The sequence below is a fragment of the Cyprinodon tularosa genome, unplaced genomic scaffold (assembly GCF_016077235.1).
Source record: "Cyprinodon tularosa strain WSP-4 unplaced genomic scaffold, ASM1607723v1 ctg91, whole genome shotgun sequence".
Classification (NCBI taxonomy): Eukaryota; Metazoa; Chordata; class Actinopteri; order Cyprinodontiformes; family Cyprinodontidae; genus Cyprinodon; species Cyprinodon tularosa.
The window spans coordinates 23568-50778 of NW_024039685.1; the positions used below are offsets into that span (position 1 = coordinate 23568).

At 38.5% G+C, this 27211-nt stretch overlaps 1 protein-coding gene across 3 annotated transcripts in view; it reads left to right on the forward strand.

The window, feature by feature from the left end:
* The first annotated feature begins 771 nt into the window (after window positions 1-771).
* Window positions 772-27211, forward strand: part of adamtsl3 (ADAMTS-like 3) — a 145304-nt gene continuing 118864 nt past the window's right edge. For 2 of the 3 annotated variants that reach the window (XM_038274388.1, XM_038274389.1), the window contains exon 1: window positions 774-1103. In XM_038274388.1, coding sequence (XP_038130316.1) covers window positions 1044-1103 — 60 coding nt within the window. In that variant the 5' untranslated portion in view covers window positions 774-1043. Of the gene's footprint in view, window positions 1104-27211 lie in introns of all 3 variants that reach the window. The other variant, XM_038274391.1, reaches the window with a different exon arrangement.

Here is a 27211-nt window from a genome sequence, read left to right on the forward strand (position 1 = left end):
TACCAGACATTGCCTCATATTTTCCTATTATGTTTAGAAAGATAAATGATTGGGAAAAAGTTTTGAATCTTGCCACCAATTTTCAACAACCCAGACCTTTCAGTAATCTAAAGAGCTATCAAGAAATCGTTTGGATAAAAACAGAACACCCAAACTTTTTCAAAGACTTGGTGACAAGACTTGTAAAGGATTTTCAGTATTTACATGTGCTAACCTGGTAAAGATGTAGCCAACAGATCTGCTGCTTCAGTCTCACAATAATATTGTCTATAATTAGGACCTACTGCCATCCACTCTTTTGGGATTTGTAGTTGTGAGAAGAAAAAAAAATCACCATAATCCAATCTTTTCATAACCAATGTACTACTTTGTGTTTGTATATCACACAAAATCCCAAGTAAAATCCACTGACATTCAGGGATGAAATGTGACAAATAATGAGAAAGCTCAAGGGCTTTCAGTACAGTATGTCTTTCCCTCCTTGTGGGTTTGGGCCTCCCCAGAATGCCTGCTTTGAGCTGTTGTGACTGGTCTGGCCTTTTTAAAAGCTCAAATTAAAGCAAACAGTTATGAGCACAGACAAGTGGCAAAAAAAAGTTATTTTGTTATATCATCCATCCATTAAGATGCCTGGCAGCTTAAACACATTAGTGAAAAAGAAAAGCATCCCTTCAAGTTTGGGCAGCGCGTCAGGCGCGTAACGGAGCGTGTTTCTTTAAGAATGTAAGGTGGGTGAGCCCCTCTCCCTGACGCACGCCTGGCATGCAAACATAAATTTAGCAGCAACGTGTTTGCTGTTGAGGGTAACCAAATATCTGGAAGCGTCCGTGGAGTGTCATGTCGTCTCCGTCCTGTCTTGGCTGACTTTCACCTCTTTCCTCCTCCGCTTGGGAAGCGGAGCAAAGCAGAAGGGAGCAGAGAGGAGAGGAGAGGAGAGGAGAGGATAGGAGAGCGCGTCTCTTTCTGCTTCTGAACACAGAGCGGGTACATTCAGAGGCGTCTATCAGCAGTTTGAAATTACTCCAAGGCTGTTTGCGTCCAAGATGATGACTTGGAGCAGTTTGTGGACGGCTGGACTGCTTCTCCTCGCTGTGTGCGTAAAGGTAAACCTGCAGCGCTTTCCTCTGCTCAGGCTGATCCAGAAGGATGTGCGTCACTACAGTTGGATTGGATTTATTGACATCAACTAAAGACTAAAGAAAGCTCCACCTGTTGCTTTAGTTGATCTATTTAAAAGAAAAAGTCGCGTAATATAACTTTTTTATAACATAGTTTTAAAATAATACATCTCTACTACTGTTTTGTCCCTAAAAATTAATCAATGAAGACAAGAAATTAGACTTTTAAAGTCAATATTGGCATTTTTCATTTCATACTAACATATAAGTAAATAAGATATACATATTATACTTTTTTTAAATTAAGCTGATGTGGCTGCTGTGAAAGAAGAAGGGTTATATATATATATATATATATATATATATATATATATATATATATATATATACACACACACACAACCTACAGTATATTTCCAGAATATGTTATAAGGAATATAAGGTATGCTGGGAAAAATATTCAGAAGCAAACATGTAAAGTTTTTAATTCAATGGCTAAGATTAAAGCCTCTTGTACCAGTTTTTACATGACGATTTTTCAATGTCAATGCTGTAGTTGAGTAATTAGAAGAATGTTGAATCTGATATTTTGAAATTAACATAGTTGACAGACATGTAAATAATGTATTTGCCTGTTTCATAAATACAGTGGTTTTCTGTTTGCCTAATGATTTATACTATCCTCTTTTGAACATTTGGATAAACTTCTGCAACATTTCATAAGGATTCTTTGACAATTGCCTTTAAACTCTTTTAAAAATCTCTCTAGCTCTGGGTATTTTCGCTTTTCTCATTCTTAATCCTTATCTTATTTGACCAAATCACTCCATGCTTCAATTTCAATTCTCTGTAGAATTTAGCAAACTACATATTTACATTTGAGTTGGTAGGACAAAAAAAAAAGACTCATTATTACGCTCTTCTTGAATGAAGTTGTGTAATCCTTCCTTTTTTAAAGATTAGCTTGGAGAAAAGCTTAATTTACTAAATAAGCATTAACTGTGAATCCCAGAGGTGTCAATGACAGTATGGAAACCTAATTTTCATACTTATTTTAATTTATTCCAACTTTGAAAAATAAAAAAATAAAGAAGTATCACAAAATGATTTTTACCACCGTCTTGTGACCTCATTCAGGTAAGTACACCTCTCACCTGTGCTTCATCCTGTTAAAGACTAATCAGTCTTCAGCTTGGTCCTAGCTAGAAATAGTTCAAAGCTACATTGATCTATGAATATGGAACACATCAGGTGTAAAAGCACATTGTTGCTCTCTTATTGACCTCCTGTTTAACTGGCCTAGTGCTCAGAGCTGTTGCCACTGTGATTATTGAGTAAATGGCAAAAATGGGTCTAATTTACTGACTGATTGTCACGTAGCCTACTCTCGGTATGCTTTACAGTTTCCATCTAGAGCTATGGTGTTTGAAGTGAGACACACAACAGTTTATAAGCTGCAAAGGTCTCAAACTGAGGGGTTTGACTGGGGGGGCTCTGTTGACCTTTGTAAATGGCCATGACAGCTGCTAACAGCACCTCAAGGTGAAGTGGAGACCCTAACTGCTGTGGTCCAGTTGCACACAGGAGGTTAACTGAAGATTTCAAGCATTTTTGGGCCACTTTCCTAACTGATACAGCAGCTTTTGCATAAAGACAGTGGGTGATTTATTATTCCATTCCAACACTGAAGGATATGCCTTCTAATTGAATATTTTGTGCTTAATCTGCCACTCATTCCAGAACTCACCAAGTCTGAGGTAATGCTGCCCTGAGATCGACTTCTACTCAACCACTAGTTCTCCTCACTGATTAGTTCTTGTCTCACAGCTGAACTTGAAAATGACTCAGTAGCTTTTATCCTCAAGTGGTCAACAGATGACTGTCATTCCCATGTGTGCAAGGTGTGAGCATGCAGCATGAGTCAACACGCATCGGTGCGCTGCCTGGGGGTGGGGGCGAGATATGGGGGTGAAGGGGTCAACAAGCGCTGCCTCTGAACATCTCTGCTCATCAGTAGCCCTCTCCTTTTATCCGTTTAAAGACGGAGCATTACAGACTAGCTAAAGAATGAGACTGTATCCTAGTGTGGCTCCTGAAAATGATGTCTGTCTAAATTGTTTGTGTGGGGGCCAAATTGGCTGTGCCTTCATCCCTATTTGGAGTAAACTTTCTTTTGTGGTTGGCATAATAAAGAGCCTCAAGCAGTTCTTAGTGGGTTCTGTTACACACACTATTTCTCTAACTGATGTACAGAGGAGGAACCTTCTGGAAACCTTTCTTCTTTTTTTTTTTATTTCTCTGCATGTGCAGAAAATTGGGTCCATGATGCTTTAGGAGCTTTGCTATTGTAGCTTTAATGTACATAAGTTCCCAGTTATAGGCAGTGTTGTGCATGTACCCTTTCAAGGAACTGCATTCACTGAATACATTAAAGGAATAGTACACCCAAAACATGATTAGCCTTCATTTTCTACTCACCTCCATGCTGAACAACACTCTGGAGTACTTTTTTGATATCTCAAATGCATCTGGAGATCTGGGAGGCTTCTTGCTGTCTGCTGACATTCAAATAATGGAGGTCCATGGCGCCCGAGACAGAAAGGTCCATAAAAGTCCACAAAAACGTGTCAATATTCCTCCATACTGCTCGTCCAATGTATTCCAAGTGTCCTGAGTGGGTAGCATCCAGAATTTACTCGAAACGAAGTCATTTAGAATGTTTTTAGAGCATAAACAGTAGTGTATAGGATTTCCTAATAGCGCCCCCATGCGCGCTCACGATTCTACGGAAGCCGGCAGACCAAACCGGAAGAAAGTGCGCATTCAGCGTCTGGTCTGCCGATAATGCAAGCGTAGAAGAAGAAATGTGCTGTTTACCTGTGCAAAGAAAGAAACAACGAAAGAAAAATGTCTGAGGACTTCAGTGTTGAGGAAGAGCATGAGTTCTTTGCCGAGCTGAATGCGCTGGTTTGGTCTGCCGGCTTCCGTAGAATCGTGAGCGCGCATGGGGGCGCTATTAGGAAATCCTATACACTACTGTTTATGCTCTAAAAACATTCTAAATGACTTCGTTTCGAGTAAATTCTGGATGCTACCCACTCAGGACACTTGGATTACATTGGACGAGCAGTATGGAGGAATATTGACACGTTTTTGTGGACTTTTATGGACCTTTCTGTCTCGGGCGCCATGGACCTCCATTATTTGAATGTCAGCAGACAGCAAGAAGCCTCCCAGATCTCCAGATGCATTTGAGATATCAAAAAAGTACTCCAGAGTGTTGTTCAGCATGGAGGTGAGTAGAAAATGAAGGCTAATCATGTTTTGGGTGTACTATTCCTTTAATGTTTTTAGTGAATGGTAGACTGAACGGATCAGTTTTGAAGTAATGAACATAAAAGAGAGTGGCGTTCACTCTCAGAATAATGAGCGACTCACAGTTCGCATTCAACTCAGATCTCACCTTCACATTCAATTGATATCGACAGTTTTCATTGGATGATGTCAGGTTTTACAGCACTTATTATGGCAAACAGCATGACAGACCAGCTTGCTTAATGCTAATATTAGTCTGCGCAATTCAGATTCATCTACTGGTATTTCTTATGCCTAATTTTGCAGAGCGCTTGTAAGAGTTTTATGAACTAACAAAAGAAGACCCTGACTGAAAAAATAAATGTTTGTGTGCAAACGGTGCCTCCACTTCAAATTTAAAGCGACACATCTAGTTAAAGCAGCCGAGCTATCTTGGGAAATATCTGCTACTGAGTGAGGAATGTAAGAAATTATTTTGGATACAGGTCTTTTTAGCAGATCCTAAATTTAACTGTAAGCTTCTGAAGTTCTGTGTAATTTGGCTAAATAAAGGCTTCACTGCACATACAGTATACCTACCACTCATCTAATGGGTAAAATATGCGTTTCTACTGTGTAGCATTGTGGCTTAATTAAGAAGAACTGGAACTAGTTCATTTATAGATTTGAGAACTTAGTTTATCTGTGTGGAGTGAACTTGGAGCTTTTCCTTTTTAACTATGAAGTGTTACAACATTGTTATATGTATATAGTACTATGTTCCAAATCCAAAATTAATGCTGACTCTTAATATTTTGCACGTCATTGTTTGTTACCTTTTTAATTCCAGTCAAAAGCCATTGTTAAAAGTTTGTTGTGTTCAATGATAATCCCACCCCTTTGACTTTTTTGATTTTTTTATTTTTCAAATTTAAAGTGAGAAATCTCATTGTACGGCGATGTTGTATCAGAGCAACACAAATAAGTGCATACACACGAGGAGGGAGATAAATTATACTTCAGCTTTTTTGAATAAGTGAAAATAATAATAATCCCTAAAGTATGATAGAAAACTAATACTGCACATCACCCCAACTACATAATTCTTATGGTGAGACAAGGAAGAGGGACCGTCATGCTATGGGATCCTTTACTTTATTCTCAACCTTTAATTTCTCCAAAAAAAGCCATGCATAATTTCCTTTCACTTTAAAACTATATGCTATTTTGTCTTGGCATGAAGAAAAGAATGAGGTGAGACAGGTTTAAAGGTAAAGGAGGACAGGGTTGAAGAAATACGACTGACAGTAAAGGTTGGCTAAAGGATAAAGAAATTTTTTTTTTTCTTTTTAGATGTAGCCTTACTCCCGAATCTAAGTCAACATATTACCTTTATTTTTAGTCACCTCATCAGGTTCCTCATTTGTAACTTGCAGAGAATTCATGGAGGAACCTTAAGATTAGGGTAATGACTTTGAGGCTTTCTAACAAAAAATGGAGCTTATCTCCAAAGGTCATAGTATCAAAAAGCACGTCAGCAGTTACAAGAAGAGTTTGATCGTTGTAATAGCCACAAAAGATTTTATCTTTTGATTATTAAAGAGCTGTAATTTCAACATGTTACTTATTTTGATATGTTGGAAACAGTTTTTTTGTTTGTTTACTTTTTTCCAAGAGGATGGTCTTGTTGCGCTGTTTTATGATTAAGGAAATGCCTATCATTCATTTTTTAGAAATGAATGATATAGGCTGAAATGATAGATTAATGACACTTTGTGGTTAAATGAAGTGTGTAAAATGTAAGTGAATGTGGCAGGGGTATGACTAATGAATAATTAGGGGCTTAACTATAGATTCAACATAGTGGGTGTTATGTGACAAAATGTAAAAATTTAAGGCAGTCAGTTACCCCAGCAAAACAATTTATGTATCATGAATTCCTGTACAGACGAAACATGCATTGAATTATACTGATTTACAGAATAACTGGGGAATTACATACTGAACGGCTTTCCACATGTGATGGACATAATTCAGGCTTGATTGCCGCATATGGCTGCCACACTCGCTTCACCACATGCTTTTTTACTAATAAGCCTGCCGGAGTTTAAAAGGAAACTAGCCACAAAAGCAAAAGATTTTGATGTTTATTCAAGGATTCGATCCCTCTATGCGTCCTAATCCAGCTGAACATATTGAAGTCTGCAGGATCAGAAATTTTAGCAATCTAATGGCAGGATTAAGTGGGGTCACAGTGTTGAAATGGTCCCGAGAGAGAGTCCACCAGCAGTAACGTTTCTTGTTCTTTCAAACCCACTGTGTGTCTAGATCACCCGATCATAAAGACCGCAAACTATCCAATTAGTTTTTATGAGTAGCTTTGTTATGAAGGCAAGTAGAGTGGGAAGTGAATTAATTTTGAGAGGGATCGGTCCCTCTTGAGCGCTAAAGGAAAAGGCTCTATGGAACATCTGGCCGGTGATGGATGAAGCAAGTTTTTGGAGTGTGTTAACAAGCATGAGTGTTTTCAGTTACACAGCAAAATTCTTCAAACTCATCTCATTGTTCCCATCTGGGCTTAATCTGTAGAGTGAGACTGAGGATTTGTTGAACGCAGAAGTCTACTTAAATCTGTGTGCTTAGAATCCTATTTCTTGTCCAAGCGCAAAATTAAATGTACTTAAACTAAAAAAGAAAGCCAGAATTTTTTTTTTGTCATAATGGACTCTCATTGATCTTGATGCGGTGGCATTTCTTCTGTTGTGTACCACACAGGTGTGCCAATATGGTGTTCTTTCCATCTGTAGATGAAGAAAGCAGTCATTCATGTGTAAAGCTAAGCCAAGAAGCTTCACAACACTCTCAGCGGGTGATTGAAAGATAGGTTCCACAGAACAGCTGACTTGACTCTGTCTTCTGAAGGTCTTTTCGAAACCGAATTGTGTGACATTTTTATTTCTCTATAAGACCCATATTGCTTGTTCCAGCTGAAGTCATTCAAAACATGCTGTTTTTGTCATTCTATTCCAACGGCCCTGGGTTCTGCATGTATCAAAACCACCTGACATTTGGTTAAAGTTCATTTGTTTTTTTTGTTTTTGTCTTTTTAAACACAGAGAATCAGTGCAGCTAAAAAGTAATTTCTTTCCCTTTCCCTAAGTAATGCCATCTTTCCTCTTGACAGGGCGGGTGTAGCTGATTCAGGTTCCCGTTGGACTGAGTAAATGGGTTTGTTATGGTCAGTCCAAAACATCCACTTTGTTTTCTCCAAGCCTGTTTATGACTTATTTGGTTGTATGCTTAGAGTCTTTGCTTTGAAGACCCATTTGGGCCGAAACTTTTAACTAACTTGCAGTTACGATGTTGTTTCACACATAAGGGTCTTTATCCATGATTTCCTCTAGTTTGTGTTATTCAGCAATCCTTCCTGCATCAAATCTCCATAGGATGATGCTGCCACCTCCATGTTTAACAGTTGAAATTGTGCTACTAACTTTCAAGCTTCACCCTCTTTCTTCTACGTGTAGAAATGTTCACAACTGGTCAATAGCTTTAGTCTTAGTTTTATTAGATCAGATAAGGTGTCTCTACAAAATTAAAGGCCTTATCCCTGTGGTCGTTTATAAACTGCAATCTGGCCTCATCTGTGGTTTTTGAGAAAAAGCTCGTCTTCTCTGATTTGTCTTTTGAAGGACCGGTTTCAGTGAGTTCAAAGACTTTTATCAGCTTTTTTATCATCTTCACAAGGTCTTTTGATTTTCTTCTGGGACTGATATGCACATTGTACACTAAACATGTTGATCTTATTCTTCATCACAAGAATAACTGGGATAAATCTTGACTACCCTAAACTAGAAAGATTTTTGATAGATTAAACATTATACATATGTTGTTGCAGTGTATGTAAATATCTAGGTTTAAGTGTACCTGACTTGTTGATGGGAGAGTTTTAGTTTTACAAGGTCAGATATCTTTCTTTGCTTGATATTCAGTTTTAATTAATAGACTAATACAAGCTAGAAGAGATTATTTTGATCACATTTTGCTACCTCCTGATTTAGATTTTTAACAATCAGGTTTACGGAGTTGGTATACAGTGCTTTAGGATATCCACCCGTTGTAATAATAAAATATCTTTATTTTTCATCTTTTCCTGCCTTGTTAATAGAAATACATTTTGCATTGATATGGTTTAGCAAGAAAGTGAAGAAACATTTGGAAAATATGAATGTGCTACTTTTGCACTGGGCGCTGTTCTACAGAGTGTTCTTTATGAAATGCGGAAATAACATTTGGACATTGGTGCCTGCCTTATGAAGTCCTACAGAAGAAATATTGTTGTTTATCTTTCCTTCACTTGGTGTTGAACTCTAATAACACCCTGCGACTGGATGCCCAGAGTGGCCCATGCCACTAAATGGCATAACTCAATGGAGTCAGTTGCAGTTCCTTTCCAGACGGTAAACAACAGGCCTTGATACCCAGACTTTTGTGTAAAACTGCATAGAGAATTTTTGTGGGTTTAGTGTGTCAACAAGGATATCTGCTTTACTGTGTCACACACATTCTATTGTCGCAATTATATAAAGAGCTGCCAGCAGATGGCGATGTTACAGTGAAGGCTTCTTTTTTCTCCAGCTCTACTGGTCCCACGTCCATCAGAGTTGGCTCCATTGTAGTTTTGCAGGTGGCTGTCATGTGTTAGGCTTAACTCCTTCTGAAGCCATTTGCCAAAAGCATTTTTCCCCCTTCATGGGGTTTATTTGTTACTGTCAGGCTTAAAGGCCAAAACTCTGGCCCCTCCATTCTGTGATGAAACATCTTGGACTCCAAATGCATTGAATCGCTGACCGTTCCATCATCATGACTGAGCGCAGTTGTTTTTCTCCTGTTGTGTATTCTGGGACTTTAGTTTAAACTTTATCCATAAGAGCTGAGGCCCTCAGCGCTTCATGTGGCCCACACATTTTTTTTTTTTTCACACACAGCTACTCTAGTACGTGATCACATCCATCTGCTTGCTCGGTTATGCCCTGGCCTTGACCTCAGAAAACATACCGTGGTGGTATTAAGAGTAGGGAGTGCCTGAGAGTGGTGCTAAGGAGAGAGGAGATGGAAAATTGGACTCCCTTGAGACCCCTAATTAGAAGGGAGTTGCAGGTAGGATGTTTTTCTTGTTTAACTGCTAAGCTAAGACTAGATTGAAGAGAAAGAGGTCAAGCTGACATTACAAAGGTAAAGACAGGAAAGCATGATGATAGGGCCAATCCAATGTTGATGCCAATACCTTTCCCAATCCTACAGACCAGCACGAGGTAGGAAGGGGGAGTGGCAGCCTAGTGGATAGGGCATAGAGCTTGAAATTCTTAGTTTGTAAGTTCAAAACCCACTCCCACAGTCTGCCACTCTGGGTCTCTGAGCAAGACCCTCAACTCCCAGGCGTCCCATGATGGCAGCATGATGCCATCATGGGACCATGATGGCTGAAATACAGAGGTAACATTTCTCCAATGTGAAGTCAATAAAGCTAAATTATTATTAAGTTTATTTACTTCTGGTACTTTAAAAATTCCCTTCTGAATATTTTTTTTAGCATTTCGTGTCTTGTTTAATTCAAAAGCCAGCTTTAAATGGTTTTTTTTTTCTTAGAAGCACACAATCACAGTTTCAGGAATCCAGGGGAAAAATAGAGTGGCAGTGATAGGTCTTTGTAGAAATGACACTGGGCAAGAGTCTTTTCTACTAAAGAAAGGAAACACAATTACTGAGAGCAAGATCTACGGCTGAATTACGGAAGCACAGAACTAGGACCACTTTTTAATTTAACAGATTATCATATAGAGAATGATTACAAAGAAATATATTCAAACCAGTTATAAATGGAAAGTAATAAGAAAAATAGCAGTCTGAAAAGTGTTCAGTATGTCCTTCAACAACCTTGGCCTACAAAGGATCAAAAGTACAATACAAATCTATCAGACACATTGAAGCAGTAATTGAAAGGGGAGTTTGTTGGCAAGTGTAAACCAGTGGAATATTAATGGAGTGCTAATAAGTTGTATCTAGCCTATAGGATGAAATAAATAAAAACAAAAAATAAACCAATGACTGTATAACTAGAAAAGGAAGAAAATTATTGGAGTGAGAGGGAACGTTCGCTCCAAGCAGAACCATTAACATAGAGAAGTAACACTGAAAAATCCAAGTGTTTCTTCCCTTGACAAAACAGAAACGCAATAATTCCAGATCCACTCACTGGTTGACAGTCATGACAAACAAATAAAAAGACAGTTATGTCATTCGCTGATCTAATTCCTTTGGGAGAAGGAGGTTGCATTTGAGTGTGAGAACAGTTAGCTGTTAAAGAAATAAATAATGGAGGGATCACAAAATCCACTGGAAACGTGACCAAAGGAGAGTCCTGGTGCAGCGATGCTCTGTGAGAGGCTCTGCAAGAACCGGCTTGGCTGAATGTTTGCGGAGCTAATTATGCTTCCTGGGGTTCCCACATCTGTTTCCCTCCATGGCCACATGTGCTTCGAGTAAATGCTGGGCGTCTACGACCAAACAACAGGGCCCCGATTACAAATGAGGTGCTGTTAGGATTACAGCGCATACGTTTACAGAAGCAGACTGATGAGCATGTAATCATCCAAAGTAGGTGTGACGGCCTTTTTTTTTTTTTTTTTTTTTTAAATTTTGAAAGTATGCATTTGATTTCTATGTCGGCTGTTAATATACTCTGAAATTTTATTCGATGCAAGTGTACGGTACTGACTGTTCATTATTGGGGTCCTTTATTTGTTTGTTTTTTATGAGGTATGAGGTCCAGAAATACATTTCTTTAATTCTTCAACTCTTTTAATTTTTTCTTTGGGAAAAATAGAAAAAAAATGGATACATGAAAATGTAGGATATTATAAATGCTTTGTAGTACTTGGATCAGACTTAAAATGACTTGGATTACAAAAACCCGCAAGAGGCCTAAAGCAGCACGTTGATATGCTATTAGATGAATATTTCTCAACAATGAGGCAATTAATACCTGTCTTATCTTAAATATGATTAATCTTCTAATAAGGACACTAAAAACTTGCTCTTGGTTTTTTTGCTATAGTTAAGCAACCATATTGCAGTTATTAGATTAGTTGGCTTTAGGGTAGCTTTCATCACAGTCTATTATGTTTGGCAAGACCTAGTCCAACTGATGAGCTGCCTCATTTAACGGAAAACTTAAAAAAAAAAAAAAATTAACAGGTATAAGGTATAAAACATCTGATCTATTTTTTTCTGAGGCTGTGGGGGAAGTAACACAGATTGAAAATGAATTATGATCAAGTAATCTTTTTCCTGTTTCATAATTTGTCTGAAATCAAACATATACTTAAAGTAAATTTATCAACAAATTAAATATCCATATAAAGCCACAAGTGGCACTCCAATAGGTATGTGATCCTTCTCATAAAATATGTGTAAACCTTTTTAGTTTTTTTTTTTATCTATTCCTATATTTTTGGTTGATTAGTGTCTTGGGACTAACTATTAAGCATGTGATTTTCTTTCCTTGTTTTAGAAATTTGATTCTGAATTTCACACACTCTCTAGGTACTTTTCAACAATGAAATATGACAGATGTGTTAATCTCCTTTTTTTTTTGTAATCAGGAAGAAAAACTTTTTTCTATACCACCCCAAGTTATGTCTAGAGTCAGGACATGAGAGTGTGAGGAACACTGTAGGGACCCATGTTTAGGATGCCACCAGGATCTGTGTCAGTAGTTGCATTTTCATTACAAATGTGTGCAAAATTGTGATGATATTTTGATAATACTGCCTCCAGCTCCTGAAGCACTCGCTCTTCCAGGCTCAGGGGAGGAAGAGGACAATGATGACGATGCTGTTAGGGTGGTAGCCCCCTGGGTTGAAGAGGCTGACGTGGTTGAAGCAGCAGTGGTGCCATCGGCAGGTTTAGCAGCGACAGACAGTGCTGGAGAAGGTGTGGAAGCCAGAGGGGCCTGGGAGGAGCCGGCTGGGGATGTTTCAGGATTTGGCAGGGAAGCATCTAGAGTTCTCTCCTCATTTTTACATGCTGAGGGCTGTACTTCCCCTCTAGAAGCTGAAGATTGCCTGGGAACATTGTCGGAGGAGCCTCCATTCACACAGAGCTCTTTGTTTCTATCGGTGCGGTACAGTATCACCCCCCCACAGGCCAACAGCACCGTCCGATACTGCTGGACGCAGCCAAGACTCCGTCAGAATGATGGTGCAGCAGTTAAATACCTCTTTATTTTTAAAAGAGTTCGAGTCGGAAATGATCTCTTCCTCCATCCATTATTTTCCGCTGTTGTTTTGTTGGCATGCGTCCGTAGCACACCGCAAGCTTTTTAAATGGTCAAAAATGTTAGTATTTAAAACATTTTATGACAGTAGCTCCAGCAGTCATAGATGCGGGTTTTAGGCGGCATATTTTGTGAAATTGTCAAAAGGAGCTGCTCTTGGCCGCTGCCTTGGAGCGCCACCATGGTAACACTATTATTATTACATCTACTGTAGGGGTTTGGTAGTACAGAAGTTTTACCTGTTGCTCATATTTGTGGTCAGGGTTTGGCATAGATGCAGTATGACAGAGAAAGAAACGGTAAAAGTTTTGTGTTACATTCTTTAAACAAAATATAAACTTTACAGAAAATAAATCAAACTTTTAACTGAGCTGGGTAACATATAGCAGGAAGTCTACAGAAGGTTACGTATAGGTTATTTTCTTTTTCCTAATTGTTTTGAAGGAAACTTTTTTTTTAATCTTTACTTGGTTTTACTTTGTGCTATAGGAAATGGTGAAGCAGAGTGTGACCATTTCTACTCAAGGTTGAGCTGTAGTGGCTGCTTTAGCGGATAATCAGCACAGTGACAGCAACTGTTCTCTTAAGCTTTTTTTTTAACTGAGAGAAGTTTTGAACTTTGTTTATCCCTTCTAAAGAGGAGCCTAATCACAAGAAGTGGTGTGATATGAAGATGTAATGAAATGAGTGGCACCCGTTGTGCCCAAGTTAAATACTATATAGCATAATATAGGACCTTTAACACGTTCAACAACAAAAATTATAGATGTTTTTTTTTTTTTAAATTAAGGAATTTATGTCAAATTTTCACATGATTACACATCTCTAAAGAGGTGATTCACATGTGGAAATTCACAAATGTGAAACAGATTTTTCTGTAAGGGCACTGTTAAAAGATGCTGTAGATTGTATCTTCATTTAAAAAAAAAAACTAAAAATAGTGTCACTAATTCTCAAACTAATTCAGAGAGAGATCTAGTCTGATGCTATCACTGAACGGGCTCCATCAGCTTTACCTTTTAGCTTTTTATGTTGCGCAGTGTGCTTCTTCTGGGTTTGAATGTTCTGAGGCTTGTACAAATCCTGATGGTCATCACCACATAAAACTTCATGAGCAACAATTTCTAGTTTTAACTTAAAAATAAATATTACTTAAAAAGATAATGCCTTTTTAGTTATAATATAAACCCTTTTAAAGCTTCCTGATTTCATGAACAGGCCCGAACTAAGACTAAACTCAACTTAAAACTCTGAAAAACCCTCATTCAGGCCTAGATGTCTTCATGCAGCCATTACAATCCTACTTTCATTGTGTGTTTAGAGACGATTGATGTTTGAAACCTGAGAGAAATTTATGCTATGACAAAAAAGTGCCCCCAGATCAGAAAGGGTTTTAAGTCCCTCCATTTGCCTTGATGTTGCATTTGAAATGTCATTGGGGAATTCCACTTAGGCATTCCTCTTTAAAGTGGTTACGTCATCCTCAGTGAGGGTAGTTGGGGTGCATGGATGTTTGCTGTCCCGCATGCACCTGGCTTGTTGGAATCAGGTTGACATCCTTATCCCTCTGCTCTCCCTGGGTGCCTGATGAGAGAAGCAGATAGGGAAATAGTTCAGCTAACGCAAGCTACATCATTGCAGGAGCTGTTGGGACTGGGTGGACCACATGGCATGTGAATATTAAAGATATCAAAATCTGGTAACTGTAAACAAATCAAACAAAGAACAGATTATTTTAGATGAAAACTGAAGGACTGCTACACAAACAACCAGATCAGCAGAAAGAACGGCTTTCATTGCCCTGGAAATATTCCCTGGAAAATTTTAGACGTTAGGCACTTAAGGGCTTTTCTAATTATTTATATCAGTACAGTGTCTATTAAAAGATGGAAAATGGATGGTATCCTGATTTGTCTGTACAGAATCCTTTTTTTTCTAACAGTAAAAAGTTGTTTTTGGAGCGTGTGAAACTTTAAAGTAACCAGCATGCACTGGATAAGTAGGGTTTTAGCATACTAATTTCCTAGGAAAGGTAGATTAATTTGTGTAGTATATTTTAATAACAATACAACTCAAAGTGCTATGCATGAACAGAACATAAGAAAATACAATACATTGTATTAGCAAGATAGAGGTAGGTAAAGAACATTTGGATTATAAACTCAAGCTATATAATTTCTGGTATTTTTGTTTTGCAACTGTAATAAAACAACCTTAGACAAATAGGTTTAAGGTTGCAACACAGTCCTCTGGGAGTTTCTTCCAAATAAGTGAATCATTGGAGCTAAATGCTGCATATGCTTGTTTGGTTCTGGTTCTGGCTATGCAGAAAAGACTAGAGCCAGAAGACCTGAGAGGTCTGGGCGGCTGATGCACTGACAACAAGTCTGTGATGAATTTTGGTGTGAAGCCATTTAGTGCTTTAAAGAGCAGCAGAAGTGAAGCAAAGTCTTGGATGGTTCCAATTTTTCAAACCCCTGGAACTCAGAACCAAGAAACCGATCCATTTCAATCTCAGGATCAGCCAAACCTGTATGTAATAAAACATGGTCCGACCAGTGATCACAATGTATACACTACACACATCTGTTAATTTTTATGTGGTGCTTGGTCACAACTTGCTTTTTTTTCGTTTCAGCTGCAGCAGATTGCGGTCTTAATAACAGAGAGGGGGAAAAACATTGCCTGATGCTCACATATAGTGTGCACAGATGACCAGCAGTAAACAAGCCAAATGCAAAGCCCCTTCATTCTACAACAAATGCAAATACACACATATGCACAGTCTACTGTGTATATAGCACATGGCTATATACTATATATCTATATAACACAGTATAGTGTATGTTTTATTTTGTATATGGCTACAGACTCTGTATTCTGCTTATACACTCACCGGCCACTTTATTAGATACAGCTGTCTAACTGCTCGTTAACACTTAATTTCTAATCAGCCAATCACATGGCGGCAACTCAGTGCATTTAGGCATGTAGACATGGTCAAGACAATCTCCTGCTGTTCAAACTGAGCATCAGTATGGGGAAGAAAGGTGATTTGAGTGACTTTGAACGTGGCATGATTGTTGGTGCCAGAAGGGCTGGTCAGAGTATTTCAGAAACTGCTGATCTACTGGGATTTTCACGCACAACCATCACTAGGGTTTACAGAGAATGGTCCGAAAAAGAAAAAACATCCAGTGAGCGGCAGTTCTGTGGGCGGAAATGCCTTGTTGATGCCAGAGGTCAGAGGAGAATGGCCAGACTGGTTCGAGCTGATAGAAGGGCAACAGTGACTCAAATAACCACCCGTTACAACCAAGGTGGGCAGAAGAGCATCTCTGAACGCACAGTACATCGAACTTTGAGGCAGATGGGCTACAGCAGCAGAAGACCACACCGGGTGCCACTCCTTTCAGCTAAGAACAGGAAACTGAGGCTACAATTTGCACAAGCTCATCGAAATTGGACAATAGAAGATTGGAAAAACGTTGCCTGGTCTGATGAGTCTCGATTTCTGCTGCGACATTCGGATGGTAGGGTCAGAATTGGTGGTGTCATGGTGTGGGGAATATTTTCTTGGCACTCTTTGGGCCCCTTGGTACCAATTGAGCATCGTTGCAATGCCACAGCCTACCTGAGTATTGTTGCTGACCATGTCCATCCCTTTATGACCACAATATACCCAACTTCTGATGGCTACTTTCAGCAGGATAATGTGCCATGTCATAAAGCTGGAATCATCTCAGACTGGTTTCTTGAACATGACAATGAGTTCACTGAACTCAAATGGCCTCCACAGTCACCAGATCTCAATCCAATAGAGCATCTTTGGGATGTGGTGGAACGGGAGTTTCGCATCATGGATGTGCAGCCGACAAATCTGCGGCAACTGTGTGATGCCATCATGTCAATATGGACCAAACTCCCTGAGGAATGCTGCCAGCACCTTGTTTAATCTATGCCACGAAGAATTGAGGCAGTTCTGAAGGCAAAAGGGGGTCCAACCCGTTACTAGCATGGGGTACCTAATAAAGTGGCCAGTGAGTGTATATTGAATTGTCTGCACAATCAACACCAAGTCAAATTCCTTGTAAGTGCAAACCTACTTGGCAATAAATCTGATTCTGAGTCATACAGGGATGAAAGTCCAACTTTACATAAAATTCAACAAAGATAGTATAAACCCACAACGGAGCCCGCGGACTCGTCCCCGAGGCTCCCGGGGGCTCCGGCATTGCGGTGGCTGGGGGACTTCCTCGGGGCTGTCTCTCTTCCTCCCTTGGTGGGATTATATGGACACAATGCAGTGTCCATATAATCTGTAAAACTCCCTGCATAATTGTAATAAAGCAATCTATATGCATAAATCAAGCGGAACACTATAGCGATAGCCCGAATGCTCCACTTGTGAAAGTAAAATCTGTTGGGCTCTTTTTGGCATCAAGACAATTATTCTTATTGCCACATCGCCAGACAGGACACTGTTAAAGAAAAAATAAATGAATAAAATAAAACCCACAACAATAGCATTAATGTTAAGCTTTAGTAATGCTACTACTTAAAGTATAAAGGTAAAAGTAATGCAGGTAAATAAGGACAGATGCTTTAAACCTTGTTCTGTTTACTGCACTACCCTATTAAAGGAACATTTTCCTACAATTCCGGATGATAACTTCGTCATGCTTAATTTTCTTAGTTGTGTAACTAATGGTAACAGTGTCAAATTTAACTTTGCATCATCTTGACAACTATATATTTTGGTATGTGGTGAACCAGAAGTTGGTGCAGCACCAACCACAAAGACATGTCTGGATAAAAAAAATTATATAGATGGATTATATATATATTTTTAAATACCAACAGGCCATATTGAAAATGATCTTAAATTAAACAAAACAAACAGCAATTTTTAAAATGTAAGGAGTAGAAGTAAAAAATTGTCTAAAAAAAATAATTATTCCTTTAAAGCATAGATGGACAAAATTTCTACTTCAGTAAGGTATTTATACTTTGTTACTTGATGATTACAGACCATTTTCCTCTGTTGGTCAGCCTCCAGCTGTGGCGCCTTGCATTGGGCCTTCACATTTCTCCTAAAGTTCTTGGAAAAAAGTAAACGTGAAAATCAAGACCAGTAATAGCTGTAAAACAAAAGCAAGCCATCTTTATCTAGGAGGCGGGAATAAATCTGCAAAAATAGTTCCATTGTGTGTTTGTGTTTAAAAAAGAAAGCTATATCATAAAAATACAATTATTTTTTCTTCATGAATGTGTGTTGCTCTGTTAGTTGTACTGATGCACCCACTATATGTTAAAGGGTTTATTGTCTAATATTGTGGCAACATTTTCAGAATGTAGAAATATATAAAGTCTAAACAATGTAAGACAACATAGATTTTGGCCTGGGCTACTTCAGTATTATCCTTCTCTATATGGCTGCTGTTAAAACAAATTATATAATCCAACTATTGTTTTTATTGTTTTCTACCCTTTTAATGAGACCCAGTACTTCACACTAAACCATCATAATGGAAATTTTTCAGTCAGAACTATGAGACAATTTTTCCTTCAGTGATGAAAGTTTGAAACTGTCAGACGATGAAGGCTGAAGGTGGCGTTATAGATGGTCCAACCAGAAAGGAGCCTATTTAGGCCAATCATCGGAGTCTTGAATGGCCTCAAGGCTTTGGTAGCTGTTTTGAATGGCATCAGAAATGCAACAATGTGACTTAGAGTGTGTGTGCTGGGGTTACTGAGGTGATTTTCTTCTCTGCTCCTCTAGAGGTGCGTCGACATCTACGTTCTGAACGCTGGTGAAGTCAACTTGTCTCCATTGAGGCTTTCAGTATTTAATTCAGATTACTCTTGAGGGATGATCAGCACAGACACTTCTAAACCAAAGACGTCATCATTATCAAGTTTTCCTAGCTTGTTATGCAGCGCTGTGTTTAGACTGCGTGCTGTCTGGTAACAGTCCGAATGACTGCAACTATGCTGGCACTACTGTGAGTCACATAAAGTAGTTTAGATAATGACTCATTTAGGTTGCATGATGATCTTTCTAAGGTTGTCAGCTGTTTTCCATAATATGTTGTCCCATTCAGACTTGCAAAGCCCTCATTCAGTTAGCTCCCACCTGTTGTTGATATAATGCAACATCACAAACAGGTACTTGATTATGGTAGGCATCCGTCCACATGTCCAGAGTAATTCCTCCATTCTTTTCAGTCAGATTCTAATAATAAGAGCACAATTACCTGACAAAAGGGATATTGTTTGTATTATTTGAGCCATATGACAGACACAACTTCCTCAAAGAAAGGTCGGGATGAAACATTGAGGCAGTTTAATATTTTAAGCCTTTGACTTAATTTTGTGAAATTGGGGCATTTTGTTAACATCATTTCTAGTTAGAAACAATTTCGTACTGAGCTTGCTGATCCTCATGAGAGAACTGCGATAACTTAGTTAGATCTGTTGGCTGCCTTGATTGGACAAAAGTTTTAACTTAAAGCTGCAGTCTGTAACATTGAGGAGAGAGCAGACTTCGACTGAAAATTTGAAGCGTGTGTGAGCTGTGATTGACACTCCATCAGACGCTCCTCTGGCTGTGATTGGTTGTTTTGACTCGTCCCGAATTATTCTTTCCAGATTGAAATACAGGCAGTATGCGGGACCAATTGAAGCAGTTTTTTTCACAGGTTACATATCACATGTACTGCTGTCTGGGCATAGGGACAGTTTTAGCCAATATGACAAAAAAGTGATTTTTAAAAACTTACAGACTTCAGCTTTAATAAGCTTTTTACCTTCTGAGTAATTTCTTGAGGTATTGCTGTAATATTTTCACAAAATGTTTTGTCTCCAAGATGCTGTCTTGTGATGTGTATCATTCCAAGCAAATATCCCTGCAACTGCAATTAAGTGATGCCATCAAACTTGTTTAAGTTTCATCAGACAAAAGAACATGTGACCAAAAATTAGGGTCTGATGCTATGCTAGGTAAGCTTTAGCATTGCAGCATTGCTAGCAACTCACTTGTAACAATAAGTTGGAATTGTCACAATCAGAACAGTAGGACCCAGTATTTGAGTCAGAAAGATTTCTCAAAAACGTTTATTTAAAAACTGATCTGCAGGGATCAGCGTCTAAGGCAGGAACCTCTGCAGGGACAGAACATAGGTTAGTGACCAAGTCTATCTGGTGGAGGGTGATGATGAACTTGTGAGTCACCAACCTGTTCTTAAAGTTTAGTCTGTGTGTAGAGGATGAGGTTGGTTCCAGCCGGTCAGCTCCAACAAGACGGGGCGGACAAGTCCCAGAAGCTGAGAGTCCCAGATGCTGATGTCCCTGATCCTACTGTCAAACCCCCCCCCCCCCCCCCCCCCCCCCCCAAAAAAAAAAAAAAAGCTGTAGTATGTGGACGAATTGTATATACTGTATATATCCAATGCACCCTTTTCTTCCTTTGGCACATTCTTCTTTTTTGACTATTTGGGCTGACTGTAACGAGTACATTTCTCAGCTGTGAGTTTAAGAAAGATCTCATCAAGAGATTAATCAATCAATCAATTAAAAGGTCAGACAGGCGGGAGATCAGATCTAAGCAGATGAAGGTAAGCAGGATAATAAAATAATGCAAGTGCAAAGGAGTCTGAGGACAGGTCAGGCAATCAGATCAGAATGGGGACTGGCGGACTCATAGGTCCAGAGGCAGAACAGGTTAGGATAAAGCAATCAGAAACTCTCAGGTATACTAGAGAGCTCTCATCAAAGGCTAAAAAAATCTGGCACTGGTGACTGGTTGAAGGCTGGTTAAATAGAGGCTGAAGCAGGTGGATCAGATGAGTGGTAATGAGAATCAGGTGGAGCTAGGCAGGTGAAATAAATGAGTAAACAGGCCAGTCATCAGTGTCAACATCATTACACAGATTTTGTTTTGCTATTAAACCCCTTTATACCAGTGTTGCAAAAAAAAAAAAAAATTCTGACATATCAGAAACTCTTTGTACTCCTTCTATGTTTGACAACATAGAAAGAGTTGCAACCCCATGCTAATATTTAATGTCCAAGATTTGAAATTTATTTTAGAGGGACAAATCTGAGAATTTAATTATTCTTCTTGCTGATTCGTAGAAAACTGACATTTCAGCTACAAGCAATATTAACCATGTTATTATTATTGCCCTTAACATCTGAGGTTAACTAGGCTGAGGATCTGTAGGAAGATGGAATGTGAGATTGAGTTTCCTAGTCATGATTGACACAAAGAAAAAACTGATCTTTTAGGTGACATATTCAAGTGGTTTTTTGTGTTTTCTGCTGTCAACAGCCAAACACTGATGAAAGGTGTCTCTGTGTGTGTGTGAGAGAGTATAAAACAAGAAGGTTAGCTGTCACTAATTGGCAGAATGGTGAGACAGGAATGTGGATGATTGCTGATCTTAACTGCACAATCTGCTCCATCAACACAGGAGAAAGCACTTATTATGGGTAAATCATCACATAACCAGGATGAATCTCAGAGTCTTTGCCAAATATGTGTAGCCCCTCAGGTTGTTATGAAGGTGAAACTCATTGTGATGGAATGATTGGGAAAAATAATGAAATGTTAAAGCAGGCTAATTATTTTCCCTTTCCCCAAGTTTGAGCAATTCCCTCAGAAAGTGTTTCCATGTCAGGGAAATGCTATGGTTGACAATTAAAATTAAACCACCCACTGTATCTTATACATAACGTCTTTTCAGCTCTTTTACTTGCAACTGATTTTTTTTCCCCCAAATACATAGCTTTTATCCCATTTGAATATTTTGTAACATACATATAAAAGCTAATTCAACATATCATTAATTTCAATTTTTTGATTAGATGTGTGACGAAAATGCAGGCTTGACATGGACAGGTTGCTTAAAGATGAAAGATGCTGAAAAATTCAGACAAACTTTAGGTTTATTTTTTTCTTTCGGTCTGTCAATACCTGCATACATACGTATACAGGTCCCGATTTTTAAAGCGACTTGCTCGCATGTATTTGTGTATCATTCCACCACATTATGGCAAGACAAGAAGAGGCTACAAAGTTAGAATCAGTGGTGATTCTTGTTAAAAGTTGGTGCCCTGTTAGAACATTTGTTCTGCCCCACCATGCCTTCTACAGGTAAAGGCTCGCAGAAACAATATCTTCTACAAATTTTGATAGTGTAGCTCAAAGTATGGCTTTGTCTTACTCTATCTGAACTCTGTTTTTATTGTTTAATGATGAGTTTTTCAACTAAACTAAAGGTTAGAACTGGGCAGGTTATATGCTTAGGATGGCACAGCTATATCAAGAGAACACTACTGTTCCTCTTGCCACCTAGTGGACCACACAAATAGCTTAACCTATTCATCTACAAAGGGCAACTTTAAAAAAGTCTGCAGGTAAATGCCTGCATAGTGTGATTAGTAGCAAACAGACCAATATTTTTATTTAAATTATTCAATTCAATTCAGTTAATTGACATACCTCCAATTAACAACACGTCATCTCAAGGCACTTTACAGAGAAAATTCAACCAGATCATACAGCCAGATTAGTTTAAAGTTTTCTTTTTAAGGAAAACTGTATTGCATCGACTCACAATTCCTCACGCCGAGCATGCTTTTTTTCAGCATTTTTTATTGTCATTATACTGTCACATTTCGTTGCTCTGCCAAAAGTGCAGAGCAGCGAAATGAACTCTGCATTTAACCCATCTACATGGGGAACAGTAGGCTGCTATTGTGTGGAGTGTTGGGCAGTGTGGGGTATATTGTTCAGGGACCCAGAGTGAAAGAGGGTCTTGAACTCAGATCCTCAGGATTCCAAACGCAATGCCCTAACCACTAGGCTGCAACTCCCCAAATTTTTTGGGAAATTGAATTTAGGGCCTAAGGTTTTTTTTTAAATCTACAGGTCACAACTTTAAAAATATATTTTAAATGTTTTTCACATAGTTAACAGTGTTTGATATCAAATCCAGAGTGACTCTATTAACATTTTCAATGTTTCAATTAGACAGTGTGCCTTGCTTTTGCAAAAGTAGATTATATTATTATAAATAAAAACAAACAAAACAAAGTAAAAAAAAAAACAAACTCTGGTTATATGTTAAAAACTTTGGATATAGTACAGCTCCTAAATCTATGTGACCCCCAGCTTTGAGTTTAATAACTTTGGAAATTCTGAATTTTCTACAAAGCTAACACAAAAGGCCAGTTCCTCACTTATATTCACAGTTTATGTTAAAATACAGAAAGTGGTTGTTGCAGTGGCCTAATCCATGCTGACAACAAATATATTTTGTTGGGGAATATTTTCCTTTAAACCAGACTAGGCTTGCCAGTTGCTAATTTGTATAACAGATGTGGAATTGGGCAATGCTAAGAAAACATTTAGGTTTACAGCCCACTGTAATGACTGAGGACAGCCAAAGGAGTGTTGCAATATGCTGCAGTGAAGCTCCCCAACTTCAGACACTGCGTTAGTCATTGGCTTTAAGTGTATCTGTATCTGCAGCAATATCAGCATAGCCGTAGCTGCATGCAGATGTGTAAAATGGTCAAAAATAAAGGTTAAACTCAACATTCGGTATCAGATCTGTCCCGCTTGTGGGTTTTAACTATTTATCTATAAAATGATGTGTGCCTGCAATGCAACCAGAGGTTATTCTTGCTCCAGCATGTCAGTTTGAGCTTACATCCTTCTCTTCCTTACATCTATTTCTCAGTTGTTGTTTTTTTAAGTGATCTCTGCCATCCTGCTCTTCAGAGGTCAAAGTATTGACTCTTGGTGTGGCAGTGGGAAAAGGTGGAAACAGATGACCAGTGCATTTACAGCTGCTCTTTAGTAGAGTTGCTTGGGTAGGGGATCCACTGAAGCTCCCCCACCCTGTTCCTGTGCAGAGTGACAGTGAAGATGGTTCCTGTTTTATAAAAAAGGACTGAATTATAGCTGTATACAAACACAGCTTACTTTTTAATTACAAGGCCATTCTCTGGGATTGCTACATATGTAGTAAACTCTATCTTTGTGAAATAAGTTGTTCAGTTTTGCAACTTTTGTCAGTATCATGTAATAGAGGGCAGCCAGTAACTTTTTTTGAAAGACTTTTATTATTTTCAGCTGGAGAAGCAAGAGGAAAAACATTTCATTTTGGTTCTTGTGTGATGATGCAAAACTGCGAATCCTAAAAGTTTATTTACCGGTAAATTGGCCTCCTGCAATGTCTGCATCTTACCCAAACATCTATCAATGGGCTCCAACTTTTACCACTTTTAACATTTACAATTAATAAATAATGGAATTTAGTGTCATTTCTATATATTTTAATATATACATATATTTTTTATATTGGTTTTATTTCATTTTTCCATCCATCCATCCATCCATCCATCCATCCATCCATCCATCCATCCATCCATCCAGATAACGGTTTTATCCATTCTTTGTAGATTTTACGCTGTGACCTTCTTCTTTAACCCTTTACACAGGACAATCAAACAGCCTCATAGGGTTCTGTGGCTTCTGTTTATCATTAGTCTGACTCGGATCAGTCAGGAAATTGGCTGTACTAGATCTAGCTGTGGACCTTCGCTTATCATCGTCATCAGCCAGCTTGACTCATTGGCCCTGAGTGAATTCGTAACCTCGGTTATCTGAATGACGCAAGTGAGTCAGGGCAGATCCGCCACTTGTGTTTCTTTAATATCAGGCACACCCAGGTGTTGTCATACTATTGCACTGAACAGAAATCTTTCAAAGTTCTTTGCCAGTCATAACCATAGATTCAATGTTGTTATTTTCTCTGTGCTGTTGTTTACTTCTGAAAAGGAGTTACAGAAACAAGGACAGAATTTCCCCAAATTAAAGAAAAATAAATACATTCTCTAATAGCTGGGCCATAGTACCCCACTTCTTCTATATATCTTTTTGGGAGAGTGTGATCTCTTTTTTCATCATCTTTTAGGGTATGGGAACAATAATTAACAGAAATTACTTAAAAGAAGCTCAACAAGAGCACCAAGTAGCTCGGCTCTATTCTTAGAACTTCTCTAGAACCTTGGAAGACGATTTAACATGGAAGAATTCTTTACAAAAATCAAGAACATTATGGACAACACTGAGCATCCTTTTCAGAGGACTGTTAAACAACTAATGAGAGTCTTCAGTAAGTGGCTCCTGCAGCTGACGTCAAAAATTACTTTGGGGTTACTTTCCCCGAGGGATCAATAAAGAATTCTTGAATTTAATTGAGTTAAATTTAAATGAGAGATACCTTCTAACACTAGTTATATTTCTTTTAGCCTCTAATGTTCATTTCATATTTCTGTTCATAGAAAGTGATGAAAGGCCCGCTTTGGTCAGCTGATGAAGATTTAGTTTAATTCCCGACCCTCTGCAAAAATTGTATTTCATGATATCTAAAATGTATTTCTTGTGTCTCTCTCTTTTATTATGTTTGCTTTGTATTTGGGGAAGTGTATTGTTTAGTTTCAACCATGACAAATAGCATAATGCATTGATTTGCCCACATTCAGCTGTAAATGTTCTCTGTACCACAGTTTCTGTATTCAAAAGCAAAGAAAAGGAACATTAGGCATAGACACTTCTTACTTTTTTAATCCACCTTTTAACATTTTTAGTCACACATTGCAAAAGTCTTTGTCCGTATATGGTGGAAGAAATGAGTTTGTTGAAAATGTAGAAACCCTTTGTAAGGCATCCAGGGAGCCTGAAGAATGAAACCTTGAAATGTTGATATGCAAAACTCTAAGGAATTTGCAGAGGTTCTAAAACATTTTCAATTGTTCTGATTATAGCCATAAAACTAAACAACAATAATAAAATGCATTCTGTTCCTTCAGTCAAAGCGGTCATGGTACCCATTTGTCCTTACTGTGACCCATAATTCCCTCTCTTCCTGTGCACCAGCTCCTAAAAGATTAACCGAGTCTTCACTACCTGTCCACCTGCTAGAGGCATCACATTTACGGGCCCCCTGGGTAATCTCAAGGGCCCAGTTAGTTTTCTAATCCTTGGAAACAGAAACAGGCCATTCAGCCAAGGTCACGCTGTTCAATTTTCAGGAGATCTGTTTTTTTTAAGACATCCATTGTTCACACTGGGAGGTCACCTGTTACAACATCACAATTTATTGAGCCAAGCGCGACTTGTTGTAGTATCACTTTCTCTAGGCGATTCTCAGATGAACCGTTGTTGTACCTTAATTACGACTTCAGTTTGCTTCCAAATGACAGACGGAGATACAAGCCAACAGAGTCTGGCTTGTGCACTGATTTGTGGCAGTGCACGTTTTATTTATTTTTTTTGACTCTTCATTCCAAAATACACTGGAGGGTTCATTTGGAGATTAACCTAAAGCTGTTCCTGACATTTTCATTGGCTGCCTGAGTCTAGATAAGCTCCCTAAAATGTCTCTGTGTCACCGGGATATCTGTGGCCAACCTGACACCAGAAGCGTACGAGGCCATCTCTTTTATGCACACACCGACAATAGGAGGACTGCTGGGAGTACATATTAAAGGGTTTGGTTGCAGACACAATTTAGGAGCTATCAGATTGAAACCCCAGATGCCAGAGTCGGTCAATTCTGTCAGGAATTTCTAACCGGGGTATTTTGAAAGGCTCTCTCGAAACATCCGAAGAAAAAAAAATACACTGTTTCTTGGCTACAATGGGACAAAATGTCTCCAGTTTAAAGAACTATGTCTTATATTTGAGCTTGTCCTTAACAAATATGCTTAGCTATTCAGTAAGCCTGGGTATTTTTGATTAAAATTATCATGCGTCATAGGAAAGGTGTTCAGATCTCATATTCTTTACATTTTGTAATTTACCTAAACATTTAATTGTACTTTATTGTAATTTTGACAGACAAAACAAAGTCAATTTAGGAGTAAGAAAAGCTATCAATGTCTTTTAACATTTTTTTTCTACTCATAAACTGCCTGACACTGTAGCTGTAGCCCCCATATGAACATTCACGCTGCATTATATGTCTTTACATTTTGTCTTCACACTGTGTCGCTAACTTTCTATGCAAAGGCCCCATGTCTTTGCATGCATTTACTCTGCATGCCAAGCACTACAAATCAATTTCTCTGCTCGATTAAGAGTGCAAAGCGTGAAGAACAATTTCACACTCATTCCATTCGACTCCTCCTGACAGGTAAACTGTGATTTATGGGCTCAGACCTGCTGAGAATTGGCTTCAAACCTCATGATTTTATGCCACCAGGGGTATGTTCAACACTTGGAGAAGATAAAATGGTTTACAAAAACTGAAGCCGCAGCAGATAGTTTTAAAAACTGATAAATGTATATTTGGGTGAAAGTTATGCACCAGCTTTTGCACTCTATCAGTCGGTTCAGATGATTCAAGCCATTTTAAATAAAGTAAAAAGGTAGAGAGGTTAACAA